The sequence below is a fragment of the Maniola jurtina genome, chromosome 23 (genome assembly GCF_905333055.1).
Source record: "Maniola jurtina chromosome 23, ilManJurt1.1, whole genome shotgun sequence".
NCBI lineage: Eukaryota > Metazoa > Arthropoda > Insecta > Lepidoptera > Nymphalidae > Maniola > Maniola jurtina.
This window is the reverse complement of record NC_060051.1, coordinates 1,770,108-1,787,423: the sequence shown is the minus strand read 5'-3', so window position 1 is coordinate 1,787,423 and position 17,316 is coordinate 1,770,108. Positions and strand designations below refer to the sequence as shown.

General features: G+C 42.8%; 2 protein-coding genes across 3 annotated transcripts in view; one reads left to right on the top strand and one right to left on the bottom strand.

Annotated features, from left to right (window-relative positions):
* LOC123877428 (protein MON2 homolog) overlaps nt 1–17,316 on the top strand; it is a 35,638-nt gene that overhangs the window by 14,699 nt on the left and 3,623 nt on the right. Inside the window, exons 19-39 of one of the 2 annotated variants that reach the window (XM_045924213.1) lie at nt 5–46; nt 2,562–2,689; nt 2,799–2,900; nt 3,017–3,127; nt 3,524–3,699; nt 3,963–4,125; nt 4,589–4,727; nt 4,992–5,134; nt 5,750–5,857; nt 9,267–9,401; nt 9,962–10,103; nt 10,598–10,700; nt 11,748–11,892; nt 12,588–12,758; nt 13,414–13,524; nt 14,176–14,279; nt 14,744–14,892; nt 15,435–15,542; nt 15,889–15,988; nt 16,440–16,552; nt 16,827–16,999. In XM_045924213.1, coding sequence (XP_045780169.1) covers nt 5–46; nt 2,562–2,689; nt 2,799–2,900; nt 3,017–3,127; nt 3,524–3,699; nt 3,963–4,125; nt 4,589–4,727; nt 4,992–5,134; nt 5,750–5,857; nt 9,267–9,401; nt 9,962–10,103; nt 10,598–10,700; nt 11,748–11,892; nt 12,588–12,758; nt 13,414–13,524; nt 14,176–14,279; nt 14,744–14,892; nt 15,435–15,542; nt 15,889–15,988; nt 16,440–16,552; nt 16,827–16,945 — 2,612 coding nt within the window. In that variant the 3' untranslated portion in view covers nt 16,946–16,999. The remainder of the gene's footprint in view (nt 1–4; nt 47–2,561; nt 2,690–2,798; nt 2,901–3,016; nt 3,128–3,523; nt 3,700–3,962; nt 4,126–4,588; nt 4,728–4,991; nt 5,135–5,749; nt 5,858–9,266; nt 9,402–9,961; nt 10,104–10,597; nt 10,701–11,747; nt 11,893–12,587; nt 12,759–13,413; nt 13,525–14,175; nt 14,280–14,743; nt 14,893–15,434; nt 15,543–15,888; nt 15,989–16,439; nt 16,553–16,826; nt 17,000–17,316) is intronic. The other variant, XM_045924214.1, reaches the window with a different exon arrangement.
* Nucleotides 6,052–7,413, bottom strand: LOC123877439 (serine protease inhibitor 77Ba-like). Its single transcript, XM_045924240.1, has one exon. It carries the CDS (start codon nt 7,331–7,333, stop codon nt 6,191–6,193), a length of 1,143 nt encoding a protein of 380 aa, XP_045780196.1. The 5' UTR covers nt 7,334–7,413; the 3' UTR covers nt 6,052–6,190.

Here is a 17,316-nt window from a genome sequence, read left to right as displayed (position 1 = left end):
TCAGGTCAGCAAGTTCCCGTGGCAGAATCGCTCGGAGTCATGAGTGGTATACAATTATACAACGTGTGGTGTCTATTTGGAATGTGTCAATTTTTGACAGCTTCTTGATGTATTGCATCACGCAACATTTAGTGTAGAACTACTCGACACTGGCGAGGTGCATTGTGCTGGTATGGCACTGCAAGAAGCCACCAAACAAGAAAAAAAATCGGTCAAGTGCGAGTCGGACTCGCCCACGAAGGGTTCCGTACCATCATACAAGATATATTCCTTTTTCTTGACAAACACAACAAACAGACAGACAACGAAGTTATCTTGCCCTAACATCAGATCTAGAAGAACTAGCAGACAGACAAATAGATACGCATATCAAATATGTAAAGCTTTGCTTCTCTCGGATGTCCCACCACACTTTACGGCTTTTTTAAAAATTAATAGTGTAATTTTCAAGCACAAAATTAATAATTTATTCAATTACCACTCTTTTTGCTGGCTTATAAGGAATCACTTATTTTATCTTTAAATCTTTTGATTAACGTCATTTAACTTTCAAAAACTTGTGATTCTACGTCCAACATCCATTCATGTCCGACATAAAATTCCAAATAGACACACAAACTCTGGGACTATTGGATTAAAGAGCATGCTAAAATCTACCTTAATTACTGCTAAATAAAGTAGATTTTACATTGTTCGAACACGTCTTGCCGCTAGGGGTCGCTTTTGTCCGTCTTCGCGCTCTGGGATGGAGCTTGCTGGCCATGTTTAATTTCTTAAGGCTTAGAACAGATATGCGCGAGAGCAGCGACGTGTAATTGCAACGGTTCGATAACACAAACAGTCTCAATGGTGATGAGTGGTGACGCACGACTGTGGGTTCACGTCAACCCTTCATTTCACGCCTAGTATGAAAAATCAGTACATAGGAACTGTTCTTTTATACTACGCAGACACATCCTCTTGTCATCCAAAATTCTTTTTACTTAAATGCAGTTGTATCATCGCGTGCCAATAAAGAAACGAATCGAAACGACGGCGTTAATCATTCCCTCCAACTCGCACACTATACCTGCGTATAGTGTGAGTGAGACGGCGTGATTAACGCTGCTTCGTTTCGATTCGTTTCTATATTAGTATGAGTTTATAACGTCAAGCCGCGTGAGATACGATTAACGTACCGCGCTGCTTTCACGCGTCGTGAGTTCAAGTCTTTAAGTTTTTGTTTATCTTGCACCAATTTGTTTTGTACTGCCACCGCATACAGCAAATATTTATCAATTTAATCACATGTGTTATCGGATATTGTGTGATTGGTCTCACTCAGCGTCAGTACTCACAGGCAGAGTGGAATGTAGCCTAACAATATAACAACTGAAACTAGGCTTTATTTACTTTAGCATTGGCATAATGATGGCAGTGCGTACTCACGCGTCCATACGCACCGCGCCTACTTTGAGTCTTCTCCGTATATCAATTTCAACCGTATGTTAAAGTGCATAAAACTGAATTTAAGTTGCAACTAATAAGACCCGTTTTCCCGACAGGGTGACCTAACATAGACCAATGGGTCATCGAGAGAGAGATGTAGATGTAGACCTAATCACACAATATCCTCCTCACCCAAAACAAAGTTCAATAATTTTGACACGTTCTGAATTTGTTTGACGCACTCAGCAAATGTGTGTAAGAAAATGCTTATTCTCTATTCAAATGCTAATAGGCACGATTTGGCGCTTTCTGCAAACTTTATCCACAACTTTGCCTCTCTCATGGAGACTTATATTTTACATTTGGCATGGAGACCCTGAGGCCATGGAGTGAAAAAATTCTTACGTGACGAGGTTAATTGCCTCATCTAGAGACAGAAGAAATGGCTAATTTTTTTCGCAAGGGACCATTAGTCTATCTGTTCAGCGCAAAAATGCAACCAGTATTTTGTTGGAGTCATGATTTTGTACAGTACCTAACACGAACCTAATTAGATTAAGCCAGCTATAATTATTGCAACATTAAAACAAAGATATTATAAAACTCCCGATGGGCAATATATATACGCGCCGAATTGAGAACCACCTCTTTTTTGGAAGTCGGTTAAAAAGTGAAGACAAATTCTTGCGCTTGTGTACGTGAGAAACATACGCGTAGCGGCACTGACTACATAGATATTGGCGTGGAGTTTACCCGCCTTTTGACAATGAGCGTCTTTAAAAAATTGGCCAAAACCTGGGTTACCTAAACAGATCTTTTTTGAATATTTGTGAGTAAAATTAGCAGACTGTTAGCATTTGAATTTGGTAATTTACGTTCTACCAAAAGATGAAATCAAAGTTTCGGTAGTATTTCCTTTATAATATCAGAGAGACGAGAGTGGAAAACAAAGGTTCTCAAATAAGATGCCCTGACGCTTCTGATGGCAATCTGGTACACTTTCGGTGCTTGAGAATGAGCATGGCATTCTTAAAATCCATTCGCCAGTTGAGCACCATTATAACGCTGCTGATTATAAATCTACCAATCAGCTTTCACCATAGCAAAGAGTGCTATATCGCCATCTCTTTCAGCGCTGTCGGCCATGTTGTCACGAGTGTTCGAGGCGTCGAAGAATTTGGATGACGAGGCGCTACATCACCTCATAGACGCGCTGTGCAAACTGTCGAATGAGGCCATGGAGCTGGCTTATTCTAATAGAGTGAGTAAAACTGGTTATGAGTGGCACAATTTCTTAATAAACGTTTACGATAAAAAATATAATATGTTTCCCGCATAAATGATTTTGTTTACACTAAGGCGATTTTCAGGAGCCATCGCTGTTCGCGGTGGCTAAACTTCTGGAGACAGGCCTGGCGAATATGCACAGAATCGAAGTTATGTGGCGGCCCATTACCAATCATTTGCTTGAAGTGAGTAAAAAAATACGCATTTTAAAATTTGTGTTTTCCTTTGGGATTAGCTTTTCAAAGACCACCAGAGACGCCCTACATTGCCTTTAATTTTACTCACTATATCCTTTGACCAGGTGTGTCAGCACCCACACATTCGTATGCGGGAATGGGGCGTGGAGGCCATCACCTATTTGGTGCAAGCGGCGTTCCAGTACCACCACAACAACCCGGCTCTCGTCACCGAGGTATGTCCTTATACATAAGTCTAAAGTTCTTACCAAGTTAGAACTATTAATCACTTTTTTGAATCCCCAATACAATCATAAGGGCCAAGTGTTACTCCTGCTGGAATTTAATGCTATTTTAGGTTATTTTATTGAAATGGCACACAAAACAGGTTGCATCTATAAAGTGTCTAAATACATATAAAAAATATAGATCAGGATCTAATAGGTGTATAATGCTTACATTTTGAGACTACACTCGTCATTTTATCTCTATGTGTCAACTATCATGCTAGGTACTTTAACCCATGGTTTAGTGAACCGTACTTTTTACATGACATTTGACACATAGAGCTAAAATGGCGCGTGAGATCTCAAAATGGGCGCACTATGCACAACATTATTTCTTTGGTGTAGGCTCGAGAGCGTCTAGTGCTGGAGCCATTAGCAGAGCTATGCGCAGTGAGGCACTGCGACGTGCGCGCGAGGCAGCTGGAGTGCGCCGCGCGCCTGCTGCACTCGCGAGGCGACCAGCTGGGCGCGGCCTGGCCTCTGATGATGGAGATCATCTCCGCCATCAGTGATCATCACAGGTAACACTACAACATATACAACCAGTAAGTGACGGGTTTTTCTTGCACAATCTGCATTGCGTAAATAAGATACCCGGTAAAAGAAGTGAAACTACACGTTTGCTCAGTAAATTAAAGTCATCTTAGAGATTTGCCTCACGTGAATGTTAGCTTTTAGCAATTTTTTTTGTTATGTTATGAAACAATGTCCAATTTTTTTGAAATTACAAATCTCATTTTCATAATCAACATGCTTAAAAACTCATTATAAAATGAATTTTCAGTGAACAGTTGGTGCGATCGGCATTCCAATGTGCGCAGCTGGTGGCAGGGGACCTGCTGGGCTGTGCGGGGCCGCGCTGCTTGCGGCGCGTGTTGGCCGCTGCGGCCGCCTTCGCCAGGCAGACCAAGGAACTCAACATCAGTCTCACAGCCGTGGGACTTATGGTGAGCGGAGTCTATATATCCAGTGGCCAATTCGTGTAGGAGCACTGATACCCTCAATAAAGGCCAAAAATTTATTGAGGGTATCAGTGCTCCTGGATTGGGATATCAGTACAAGTTCCACCGGCGCACCATGAACTAGCATAACGTCGCATCATCTTGTTCTGTCGACGTTTCTACTGAGAATTCCACTTCAGTATTTATTTTTCCGATCCGTATTTCCTACCAATTACGATCCGGGTATCTTTAAAATAAGAGTGAATAGGCATCTGCTAGGTAAACGCGGCCAATCTTAGGCCATATCAGCACTTTCCTTCAGGTGTGATTGCGGTCAAGCGCTTGCCTGTAATGAATTTTAAAAAAAATTAACGTGCCAGTAAATCCTGGATTGCTATTGACTCATCAGCTAACCGAGACTTGCCTACGAAAGATTTCAACGATATTCATCAATAATGTCTGTCGCCAGTGGAACATCTCGGACTACCTGTACCACAATCGGGACAAGCTGTCGGCGGCGCTCAGCAGCGAAGCAGTGTCGCTGCCGGACGCGCAACCAGACTTGCCGCCACTCGACCGACTATGGATGTGCCTCTACATACGACTCAGTGAGTGCTATTTACCGAAAATATCTCAGCCAATCCTAGCGCGCGTCCGTCCGCTATTGGTTGTTGCCTACGCGCCTTGTTTTGTACGCGCGAATTATGAGCGAGATAGCACGAGTCAGTCTGTTGTTCTTACATTTTTTCTTTTATATAGCGTATTTTTTTCTTTAATCAAAAGGAATTTAATATCATTTTGTAGTCTTAAGTTGATATTTATAATATATGATGATATTGATAGATAATGTTTAATGATAACCAATTTCCCAGGTGAGCTATGCACGGAGCCGCGCGCGCCGGTGCGTCGCGCGGCGAGTCAGACGCTGTTCAGTTGCATCGGTGCGCACGGCACTCTTCTTAGCAAGCCTGCTTGGAGAGCACTACTGGCCGTACTCTTCCCCATGTTGGATCAGGTAATATTGTCAATTCACCACTATTCACCATGCTATTACAGAACAGCGTTAACCCTGAACGTTGGCTGTGAACCCTTTTATAATTAATGCTCACTGCGGATAGCACTAGATTTAGGCTTGTCAATTTTGTAATATGCCTTTTCGGAGGTTTTTTTTTTTTCATTTTTTTTTATTGCGAGATAGGCTTGCGCTTGACGACAATCAGCTATAACGAGGTCCTAAGATTACAAGCCAATAGTGGCAGGCCCTAACCGGTGTAATACCGGAATAGAATACCTACTCCTCCGGGACACTAAGTTGCCCTGCGCCCCACCCGGGCAAGGAGGCCGAGGCCTGTACCCCGTTTGACTTTTATAGGGTCAACCAATAATCGGATACGAAAATGATATGGCCTAAGACTTGCAAGCCAACAGTGGCTGGCCCTAGCCGGCGTAATACCGGCTTAAAGAACTGTACAAGGCGAGTAGCCCACGCTTTGAGATCCGTACCTCCGTTAGGCCCATAGGGACCCACATGGGAAAACAATCTTGTTGGATCGTATCACTGTATTATTTTTATCTCTCTAGCTAGTAAAATTATTTCTTACTGCTTAGTAAACATAATCACTGTCACCAGGTACAAAAGCAGTCGAACATCGCCAGTTCTGAAAAGGTGGACACTGGGGAGCATATTCTGATACACCACACGCGCAACACCGCGCAGAAGCAGTGGGCTGAAACTCAGGTATTTCTACCTCATATCTATACTGCACACATACACACACGCACGCAAACATACACACATGCACACACACGAACTTTATAATGTTAGTTTTAAGCGAAAGTGTGTCATCATTATTTCTTAAAAGGAATTATTATTTTAGTTTTTGCGTGAAAGAGTATCAAACTTCCATACATACCCACATAAAAACTTTCGCGTCTATAATATTAGTTGGACTTTCGATTTATTCACTATTTAATAATATAACCATACTAAACTAACGGGCTGTATTTGACTGCACCGCACCATATCCTAGAAAACTAGAGCTCTATAAATATTTACACGACCTGTGGCGACTCAGCCCATCAAATATGTATCTTTTGTAGAATAAGATCCACCAAAAAGTATAGTACCCGTAGTTGTCTCCATTATTAAGAAAATAAACGGGTCTTCAACTACGATTCTCCTCAACTGAGGGGGTTTTGCCAGTTCAAACGATGGGGTAATCGCGTCAGCTCTCATTTCATATTGTTCAAACGTGACGTATACTCGCTGCGCAATTTCATCAATATACATTTTATCTTCAGCTAACTCGTCGAAATTGGATGAATTCTGATCAAAAACATCGGAAAGCCCCATATTCATTAATGATTTGTTTAAAATAACATGTGACTTGATCTCACCCTCTGGTAACTCGACCTCTTTCAATCCAAACTCGTAGGCTTCACGATGAATTTTACTAAGGATTTTCCTCAATGATTCTTCTCTGAGCTTTCTGGAAACTTGTTTGAGATCATATCCGCTATGAGGTCTTATAAGAAGCATGCAGTGCTTGCCACCTTCATAGGGCAGTTCACTGATGGACGCGTGCAGTGACTCGAAATTTGAGGAACGGAGACGTACTTTCAATTTATCTTCAGATTTCTTAAAAGGTTTCAACCACTTGGCTTTAAACATTAAACAATTGTACATAATCATAGATGCATCTGTGAAATCTGTGAACTTAATTATGAACATGCGCGCCGTACCACATTGCTTCATGTTTCTAGACTGAAACGGGGAAAGTGCTTCTTTTGCCTTTTTAAAACTGAAATTCCGAGTAATAAAACTAAAATCTCCTTCTAGTCTGCTTATGCTGTCTGAATGTAAATGTAAATCTTCGTCATAATAAAGGTAATTATGCGATGTTACATTCACACCTTCTTCATTCACGAGCACCGTTGTTTGTAGATTCTCAAACTGTTCCACAAATTCACTTCTATCCTCCGTTAATAGAAATACCTTTGAAACTTGCTCCCGGGTAGCTCCCAAAGTCTCGTACGCTACACTTGCTAGCAAAGACCAAATAACGTAAGGTGATAACACAACATTAACATCTTCATTTACATCTTGCAAGGCATGATATAAAAGTTCGACGCTGAAATTTCTAGTCTTTGAATTAAAATCTAAATCAGCCATCGAAAATGCAATTGAAAATACTAAAAATACGACCGTGCGCATCGTGAATTGCACTGGTTTATATTATATCATGAAAATAATAGACCTAAAGATCTTTTGCTACTAGATACGTACTAGACATACTAGGTACTAGATAGGTATGTGTACTTAAATCGACTTAATTATTATCGAATAATCCATACTTAATATTATAAATGCGAAAGTGTGTCTGTCTGTCTGTCTGCTACGTTTCACGGCTCAACCGCTGAAGCGATTTTAATAAAAGTTGGTACAGAGTTAGCTTAAATCCCGGGGACGGACATAGGCTACTTTTTATCCAAAATCAAAGAGTTCCTACGGGACTCTTAAGAATCTATACGTTAAACCGATTTATATGAAAGGTACAGGGGTAGCTTATGTCCCGGAAATGAACTTCGGCAACTTTTTATCCCGGAAAAGCAAATAGTTCCCACGGGATTTTTAAATAAACCTTTAGGTTTATTTAAAAACGCGCGGACGGAGTCGCGGGCATCATCTAGTCACACTAAAACTTTAAAGGCGAAAGTTTGTATGTGTGTGTGTGTGTGTGTATGTTTGTTACTCCTTCACGCAAAAACTACTGGACGGATTTGGCTGAAATTTGGAATGGAGATAGATAATATCCAGGATTAGCACATAGGCTACATTTTATCCCGGAAAATCAAAGAGTTCCCACGGGATTTCGAAAAACCTAAATCCACGCGGACGAAGTCGCGGGCATCATCTAGTTAATTTTAAAACTAGCTGTTCATAGATTGGTGAACTTTTGCAAGAATTCACTTCTGTACTATGCCTCCGTTAGTGGAAATGCTGATATTCCTTGTCTTTGAACCTAAACCGAATTTTTTATTTCTGTTACAGGAATAAAAAATTCGATTAAATATACTAAAATTACGAATGCACGCGTCGTGAAATGCACTAGTTTTGTCATATCTTGGAAATTACTGATCCGATGACCTCTTGCTATCGCTATCCACAATATAATATAATATAAACAAATACTTAAACTGACCATATGTTTAAATAAATATTTTATCTTTAAAATAAATTCTAAGAACCGTGTGTCTCTGCCCGCATTTTATTAATCACTAGAGGATGCCCGTGACTACGTCCTCGTGGATTTAGGATTTTAAAGGTCCCGTGGGAACTGTTTGATTTTCCGGGATAAAAAGTTGCCCATGTCAATTACAGGGCCGCAAGCTACCTCGGTACCTTTCATACAAATTGGTTCAGCAGATGGTCTTTAGGAATTGTTGTTGGATTTCTATTAACATACAGGATTCGTTAGGATATATTTTATTTGATAACAGAAACACAGACAATTTGGCATGGCTTCAAGTTGAAACGATTCGACATTAACAACGACAGATTTCACAGTTGTCTGTAGTCTGGTAGTTTTTGAACTTATACAGGATGTAATTAGAACGCTAATAAAATCGAAGACAAGCAATAGTACTGATGATTATTGATACAAAACAAAAGGCGAAAAAAAAACCTGTATTTTCAAAAGCTCTCAATGTATTGCAAATACAACATCTGACGCTAGAGGTCAACGAACGTTGCGAAGATAGCTGTGCCGCAGAGTCGTGTCGTAGGCAGGGTATCGACCTCGAGTTTTGCACGCTATACATTGCGGGTTCGGAAAATAAATTACTAAAACTACAAGTGTAAGGCAAATGGTTATTGGTATTAGATTGTGTTTATAACTCGGTTGTGCTAAGTTTGCACCTCGCTGGAATGCGGTGCCTCTCCCACTTCACCGCTCACCTCCCCGCGGTCGTCTTGTCGCGTCAGTACGGTTCGCATACCGTACCTAAGCGTCAGTGTGACGTAATCGACGCGAGGTGCAAACTTAGCTTGAGCGAGTAATAGTAGCATAATAAAAGTGCTTAGTTTTTGCTAGCTTAATCTTAAAGCTTAATTAGAAAATTACATCCTCTATTTTGTGTGCATCCAGGTGTTGACCTTATCCGGAGTGTCAAGAGTGTTCCACTCGAGATTCCAGCTGCTGACTACGGTGGGCGACTTCAACAGGTCCTGGACGGCGTTGCTTGACTACATCACTGACTTTGCCCTGCGTCGGAGCCACGAGGTAACTTTCAGTCCTCTAGTGTGCCAGTGGTTGAAAAGATGAGAGGTAATAGGCTGGCATGATATGGGCATATAATGCGGAGGGAAGAAAGTCATATTACTAGAAGAAAGTTAAATATGCATGTGGAAGGAAAAAGAGGAGAGGGCGACCAAAGAAAAGGTGGATGGATTCCTTGAAAGAAGATATGCGTGTAAAAGGGGTGGATGATACGTTGACGGATGATAGAAGAGGGGAAGAACTCTCAGTTTTGCCATGCTGTTTTTTTATTCTACTCATGTTAACATTTTCAATGACCTCCACAAGGAGGTCCTCCACTAGTGGTAAATGATGATGCAGTCTTAAGATGGAAGCTGGCAACTTTGAAGGGAAGAAGAAGAAGAAAGAACGCGGCATCGTGCCGGAACGCTAAATCGCTTGGCGGCACGGTTATGCGGGTAGAGTGATAACTAACCAGGGCCGAAGCCTAGGAAGCCTTCCTCCAAGCTTTGGCCCTGGCTGGTTACTAGGCAAAAACAGCTTTTGGATCGTCAAACGAATGCTAAGTAATGAAATGATTGCAGGTTTCGGTGGCCGCCCTCAAGTCTTTCCAGGAAGTGGTGTCAGCTGCGGGACGCGCGGAGGGCGAAGCCCCGCGCCGCGTGTGGCCCGCCGCCTGGGCCGCCTGGACCACCATTGCTGAGGGGCTTCCCCACAACGTGCCCGGTAATAACACTGCCTGACTTGACGGAAACGTTTAAGTGTGGAAACCAGCCCAGAGAGAAGAAAGAAAGAAAGAAGAACACTGCCTGAACACGCAGCGTTGAGTGGTCTCGCTCGCGCGCTATTTCGCGTCTTGGATCGGGTCGATGACCGTGCTCGCTCGAAATTTAAAAAAAAAAAGCGGGATTCAATATATTAATTTGTAAGCTTTGTGACATTTGACTTCGTGTTTTTCACATGATACTTTAAGTAAGGTAGTAAGTGTTGCATATCTCCTTACTCCTATAAAAAGGCTCCAAACTCTTTGTGTTACTGTTAACCCCAAACTACTACTACTATCTACTATTAGTCAAGTTAAATTATTAAAAATAAACTACTTTCAAAAATAAACGTTTTACTTTCTTTCTTCTTTCTTCTTCTTTGTTTCTTTCTTCTTTCTTCTTCTTTCTTTCTTTCTTTCTTCTTTCTTTCTCTAACAGCAACCATAATGTTTGCAGCGCCAGAGGACGGCAAGCCAGTGGAAGCGTACGCGCCGTCGCTCAACTTCCTCACCACGCTCGTGCAGATATTCCCGCTCATCTTCCAACACATTCGCTCCACGTATGTACAAGTATCATCATCATCAGCCTGTGGACATCCACTGATGGACATAGGCCTTCCCTATGTACAAGTATAAGGGTGGCCAATCAACATTGACACAGTCAACTAGAGTGAGGGAACTCTCGGGTTGATCCTAAATCGTTATGTCAAATAATGCCTCGATAGCTCAACGGTTGAGGAGCGGACTGAATTCGTAAAGGTCGGCGGTTCAAACCCCACCCATTGCACTATTGTCGTACCCACTCCTGGTACAAGCTTAATTGGAGCGGAAAGGGGAGTATTAGTCATGATAAGCATGGCTAATATTCTTTTTTTTAATATTAGATTATGGTGGATTATTAGACTATGGTGACGTGAAATCAAGTGAAAATAGGGCTACTTTATGGCTACCTGCGTCAAATGTACTAACATGTATCAAACTATATCTAAGCAAAAAATCACGTTGATCCGTTGTTCCGTTGCCGTGTGATTGAAGGACACTTACTAGTTACGCCCGAGTGCATCTTCACTTACCACTAGGTGAGATCGCAGTCAGAGCTAACGTGTGTAGGAATAAAAAAAATGCAAAGAGGGCCATTAGTTTGTAATTTTCAGCGCAAACGAACTTTGCCGATGCAGTTGGTTCTGAGTAAGGACCTTGTTTTTCGGGTTGTGCCACACATGACACAGTTTATTCCGGTGCTTCTTCTGCTTGAGGTCTTTTGACTTTAATGCTCAAGTAAAAGTGGCATCGGGATAATCTAACCCGTAGTAACTGGTAATGTGTGGCGCAACTTTCAAAAATAAACGTTTTTAGGGTTCCGTAATTCAAAAGGAAAAACGGAACCCTTATAGCATCACTTTTTTGTCTGTCTGTCTGTCCGTCCGTCGTGTCTGTCAAGAAAACATCCCGTTGAGCTAGAATCATGAAATTTGGCAGGTAGGAAGTTTGATCGGGAAAAATACCCGAGAACGGAACCCTCGGTGCGCGAGTCTGACTCGCACTTGGCCGGTTTTTTCTTTCTTTCTTATAGAAGTAGTAGTACTGTTACACTACCTTGTCGCCAGGTTCACAGCAGCAGATGTACAAAAGCTGGGCCTATGTCTGTCTCGCGTGTGCAGCGTGGAGCCCTCCACCTCCGCCATCGACGGCATCGGCGGCGGCGCGCCCGTCAGCCTGCACGCGCTGCATTGCCTCGACACTGTGCACAAGGTGAGTAATCAGAATTGATTCGTTGTAAAGCGAACCACTGTGCACAAGAGTGAATAGGCACCTTCTAGGTAAACGCATCCCATCTTAGACCACATCATCACTTTCCATCAGGTGTGATTGTGGTCAAGCGCTTACCTATAGTGAATTAAAAAAAAAACTCCGGGTGACATAGGCTATAATTTGTACGAAAAAAGTTGACCTAACGGATGTTACATCAAAAAAAAATCTAAGTTCATGAATATAAATGTACAACAACATTAGCCACGGAAAAACAATTTTGCTCTAATATTTCAGCGTTTATTAAGACGACCGTAGTCGGATTTTAGTTTCAACTTTATCTTGTTAGTACATAATTATGTGTATTCGACTATATTATTACAATGTTCAAATAGGTTTAGGCTTAATTTAAAATAATAATTTTTAGCCCTCGACCCAAAAAGAGCGGTATTATAAGTTTGACGTGAGTATCTGTGTATCTGTCTTTGGCATCGTAGCTCCTAAATTAATGAACCGATTTTAATTTAGTTTTTTTTTTTGAAAGGTGGCTTTGATCGAGAGTGTTCTTAGCTATAATCCTAGAAAATCGGTTGAGCTGTTTGAAAGTTATCAGCTCTTTTCTAGTTACTGTAACCTTCACTTGTCGAGGGTCTTATAAATTTTTAATTTACACTTGTTTAAATAATCGTGTCAATCAGGAAGCACTTAGTCGCCACGAGCTGCTGCCAGCGATGTTCGCAGCGCTGACGGCGCTTGCGGGCGTGGCCAAGGAGCAGCCGGCCTCCGCGGTGCGCTGCCTCGCCGCCGCCGCCGCGCTGTACCGCGCCGCACCCGCGCCCAGTGCGCACCAGCTGCCCAGTCTCATTCAGGTAAAAGGAAAAACGGAATCCTTATAGGATCACTTTGTTGTCTGGCTGTCTGTCCGTCTGTCGTGTCTGTCAAGAAAACCCGAAGAAGACTTCCCGTTGACCTAGAAGCATGAAAGGCAGGTAGCTAGGGTCATATAGCGCAAGTGAGGGAAAAAATCCGAAAATCGTGAATTCGTGCTTACATAAAAAAAAAATTAAAATGTTTTCATGAACAAATAATTAGTATTTTCAATTTTCAAAGTAAGATAGCTATACCAAGTGGGGTATCATATGAAAGGGCTTTACCTGTACATTAATTACGTGTAGCAGCCGTAGGAAGATTGCCGACGTTGTACGCCCTACCATCACCGAAACTTGGTTATTGGGGTCAAGCCGACGCTTCGTTATTAGTTAAGATCTAGATTAAATCATTCGTAACCTAATTAGTATTATTTTTATTGTAATTTTAATTTTTAATTGAATAATTATAAAATAAATCCTTTTTTTTAAATCCTCCAAGGGCCACTAACGTAATTCATTCTAAAACAGACTGTTATTTATTTTATGCATAATAAATAGTTCTTGATTTATCGTGCATAATGTCGGAAAAAATACCCGAGTACGGAACGATCGGTGTGCAAGTCTGACTCGCACTTGACTGGTTTTTGATTTGCAGGCACTTCACGAAGCGGTGAAAAAGTGTTCGCCGGACAAACGGCGCCGGAACAGCGACCGGGAGAGAGAGCAACCGGACGAGCCCACACAAATCGCCTCCCTGCTACTACAGGTACTATAATTCAACATCCATGCTATCCATACTAATATTATTAATGCGAAAGTGTGTCTGTCTGTCTGTCTGTCTGTCTGCTAACTTTTCACGGTCCAACAGTTTAACCGATTCTGACGAAATTTAGTACAGGGTTAGCTTATATCCCGGGGACGGACATAGGCTACTTTTTATCCCGGATAATCAAAGAGTTCCCACGGGATTCCCAAAACCCATCCGTTTAACTGATTTATATGAAATTTGGTACCGAGGTAGCTTGCGTCCCTGTAATTGACATAGGCAACTTTTTAACCCGGAAAATCAAACAGTTCCCACGAAAACCTAAATCCACGCGGACGAAGTCGCGGGCATCCTCTAGTTTATAATATAATTATGGTTGGATATGGAAGTACGGAACTTCCATATCCAGCCATACTAATATTATAAATGCGAAAGTGTGTCTGTCTGTCTGTCTGCTAGCTTTTCACGGCCTAACAGTTTAACCGATTTTGACAAAATTTGGTACGGCGTTAGCTTACATCCCGGGGAATGAGATAGGCTTTTATCCCGGAAAAACAAAGAGTTCTTTCGATTCGATTTTTAAAAAACCTTAATCCACGCGGACGAAGTCGCGGCACATCAAGTGGTTAAATAAATAAATAATGTTCTCAGGTGCTAGCGACCGGGTTGCCCTTAGCGAGAGAAAACCCGGACGAGTACAACGAATTTTGGGAAATACTGCCGACTGTACTGGAGACTTTTATGTTTGAGCCACCGTAAGTTTCATAATTTTTTCCTCAATTGATGGTAATAAGACTATCATAATAGAATTAAATAAGTAAAATTTTTAATAATCTTTATTTACAGAGATTATTCGCTTGGCAAATATGTTTCTCTATGATTTCATAATCGTAGTTATAATATGCTATAGGTTACAGATTATAATCTGCAACATATCCTCAGAAAAACATTTTACTTAATTCTCAGTGCTTTTAAAAATATATATTGATTGCTGTTCGAAAATATATAGTGATTGATATATATTGATTCTGTATCAGGCAAATAAAACGACATAATATGTTTCATCCAGTTACGTTTTATTCGATTTTAATAGTCAAGCATGTTAGGAGAGTGATTCCCATCATTCTTTCCTAGTCAATGCTTGTGGCCACCATTGCCATTGCCACTAAAGCGTTGAGCTATGTAAAATGAGAGATATAGCAGCATGGTCTTTGCGCAGGGTGGGCGGCAGCGCGGCGGCGCGTGAGGTGGTGGGCGTGGTGCGCGACGAGGTGCTGCGCGGCGTGCCGCGCGCGCCCGCGCGCCACGCGCGCCGCCTGCTCGCGCTCGTGCGCGCCGGCTCGCTACACCACCACCAGCCGCATACACGTAACTACTTTATTTCAAATCAAATTTCTTTATTGCGAATATGGTCTGTCTATCTGTCCGTATGTCGTGGAAACCGTAACCTACAGGGTACTACTTTCCGTTGACCTAGAATCATGAAATTTGGCAGGTATATAAGACCTCCTTATAGCACAAGTAAAGGGAAAAAATGCCAAATCCGTGAATTTGTGGTTACATCACAAAAAAAAAAATATGTTCATAACAAATGATTATTATTTTCAATTTTTTAAGTAAGATAACTATGCCAAGTGGGGTATCATATGGTAGGACTTTACCTATTTGATTTATCGTGCAAAATGTCGAAATAAAATATCTGAGTATGGAACTTTCGGTGCGTGAGTCTGACTTATTCGTCGAAACGTCAAACTTATTCCTGAGATAAAAGTTATTTGAGTATTGAAAAATCGGCCCTTAGGCTACTGTATTTATGATATTATTAGTTTTTTTTTGTGGTTAAAGTATGACGGTACGAAATTTTAACTACACGATATACAACTGGTCCATAGTGTTATTTGTTGTGACAGAAAGCGAACAAGAGCTGAAAGAGAGGGAAGAGTTCGCGCGAACGTGTTTCGAGACGCTGCTGCAATTCTCCATGCTTGAAGACGTGGATTCCTTCACTGCCGATGACAGTGAGTATTTCCATCAATCAATCAGCCTATTTGCGTCCACTGCTGGACATAACCCTTGCCTAGTTTACTTTTAAAATGGCTGTGAGTCTAAGGGTTCCTTATTTTACTTCCCAGCCTCAATTCACATTGATAGGGAATTGAAGCGAATTTCTAAAATATTACTAGCATGAATTCTATCTCCACATTCCAAAGCACCAATTTCTACCGAAAAAGAAAATTCGCGCGCTATCCCGCGAATTTTTTATTTGGGCAAGAAATTTGTGTTTTAAAAATTCGCTTCGATTCCCTATTAAATTGTAAATAGTAAATTGAGCCTAAAGATATAGTAATTTACCCCTTTTTTCAGCTGACAGTGACCCGCTAGCAATCATGCCTCTATTGGACCGGTTCCAAGAAGTCATATCCAAGTACAACAGGGACGAAGACAGCACCGAGCCACTGCCCAGGTAACTTCTGTCCTTATCCCACGCCGTGTAAGATCTGCATAACATATATTGTCTTCTTTTTCCACTCGCTTTTTTCATCGGTCAACGTATAATCCACTTTACCTTTTCCCTCCACGCCGAACATTCTCAACTATCCCAATACCAACTCCTTCCATTTGATTGGATCCAAATGCGGGCTGTTCGACTTGTGGACGATCCCAAACTAACTGGCTCGTTGGAAAGCCTGGAGCACCGCAGAGAAGTAAGCTCTCTTTGCGTGTTCTATCGCCTTTATAATGGGAAGTGCTCTGAAGAGCTGGTTGACCTCATTCCGCTCTCCTTTTTCTACAACCGCACCGCACACCACCATATGCAATTTCACCCTCGCCACCTGGGTGCCTAGTGCACTTCGACCGCCCGTTGTGCCCTTTTATCCGCGCACCATCCGTATTGAGTTTGATGGTGTTTGCAGGCATCAAGTGTCGGAGATATCGTTCGTGCTGCGCGCCGTGGCTGCTCTGGCGGCGGCCATGAAGCGCGCGCCGCCCGAGCGCGTGGACGCCGCCGCGTGGCACAAGCTCATAGGTAACACTCACCATCCATACTGATACATACTATGCCTGGGCTTTCTTGGTCAGGTGGCCCGAGACTTTCCAGCTTTCTACGTGAGGCAGAGCGCAGGGATAACGAGCCTAACGAGCCTATTACGATTATTCGTTTGCCTATCGTGTAAATCGTCGATTATTTTTGTAATCCTGATAATATTACGTTATCGCCTGTTTAGTAGTGGTTTACGGGGCATAGAACAGACAATCTAAAAATTATTTTTGTGGTGATTTGTTTCTTTCGCGTGTCTCAGACGTATACCCCTCGCTGGTGCGACTGGCGGGCGGCGCGAGGTGCGGGGCGGCGGGTGCGGGGCCCGCGCTACGGGATGCGCTACTGCAGTTCGGCGCGCTGCTGAGCCCGCCGCTCTAGCGCCGTCTGCTCTACACCGTGCGCATATAGAGCACGCGCCTGTAGCGACCACATGTGAGTGAAGTTGTATCCCTCGCTGGTGCGGCTGGCGGGCGGCGCGAGGTGCGGGGCGGCGGGTGCGGGGCCCGCGCTACGGGATGCGCTACTGCAGTTCGGCGCGCTGCTGAGCCCGCCGCTCTAGCGCCGTCTGCTCTACACCGTGCGCATATAGAGCACGCGCCTGTAGCTACCACATGTGAGTGAAGTTGTATCCCTCGCTGGTGCGGCTGGCTGGCGGCGCGAGGTGCGGGGCGGCGGGTGCGGGGCCCGCGCTACGGGATGCGCTGCTGCAGTTCGGCGCGCTGCTGAGCCCGCCGCTCTAGCGCCGTCTG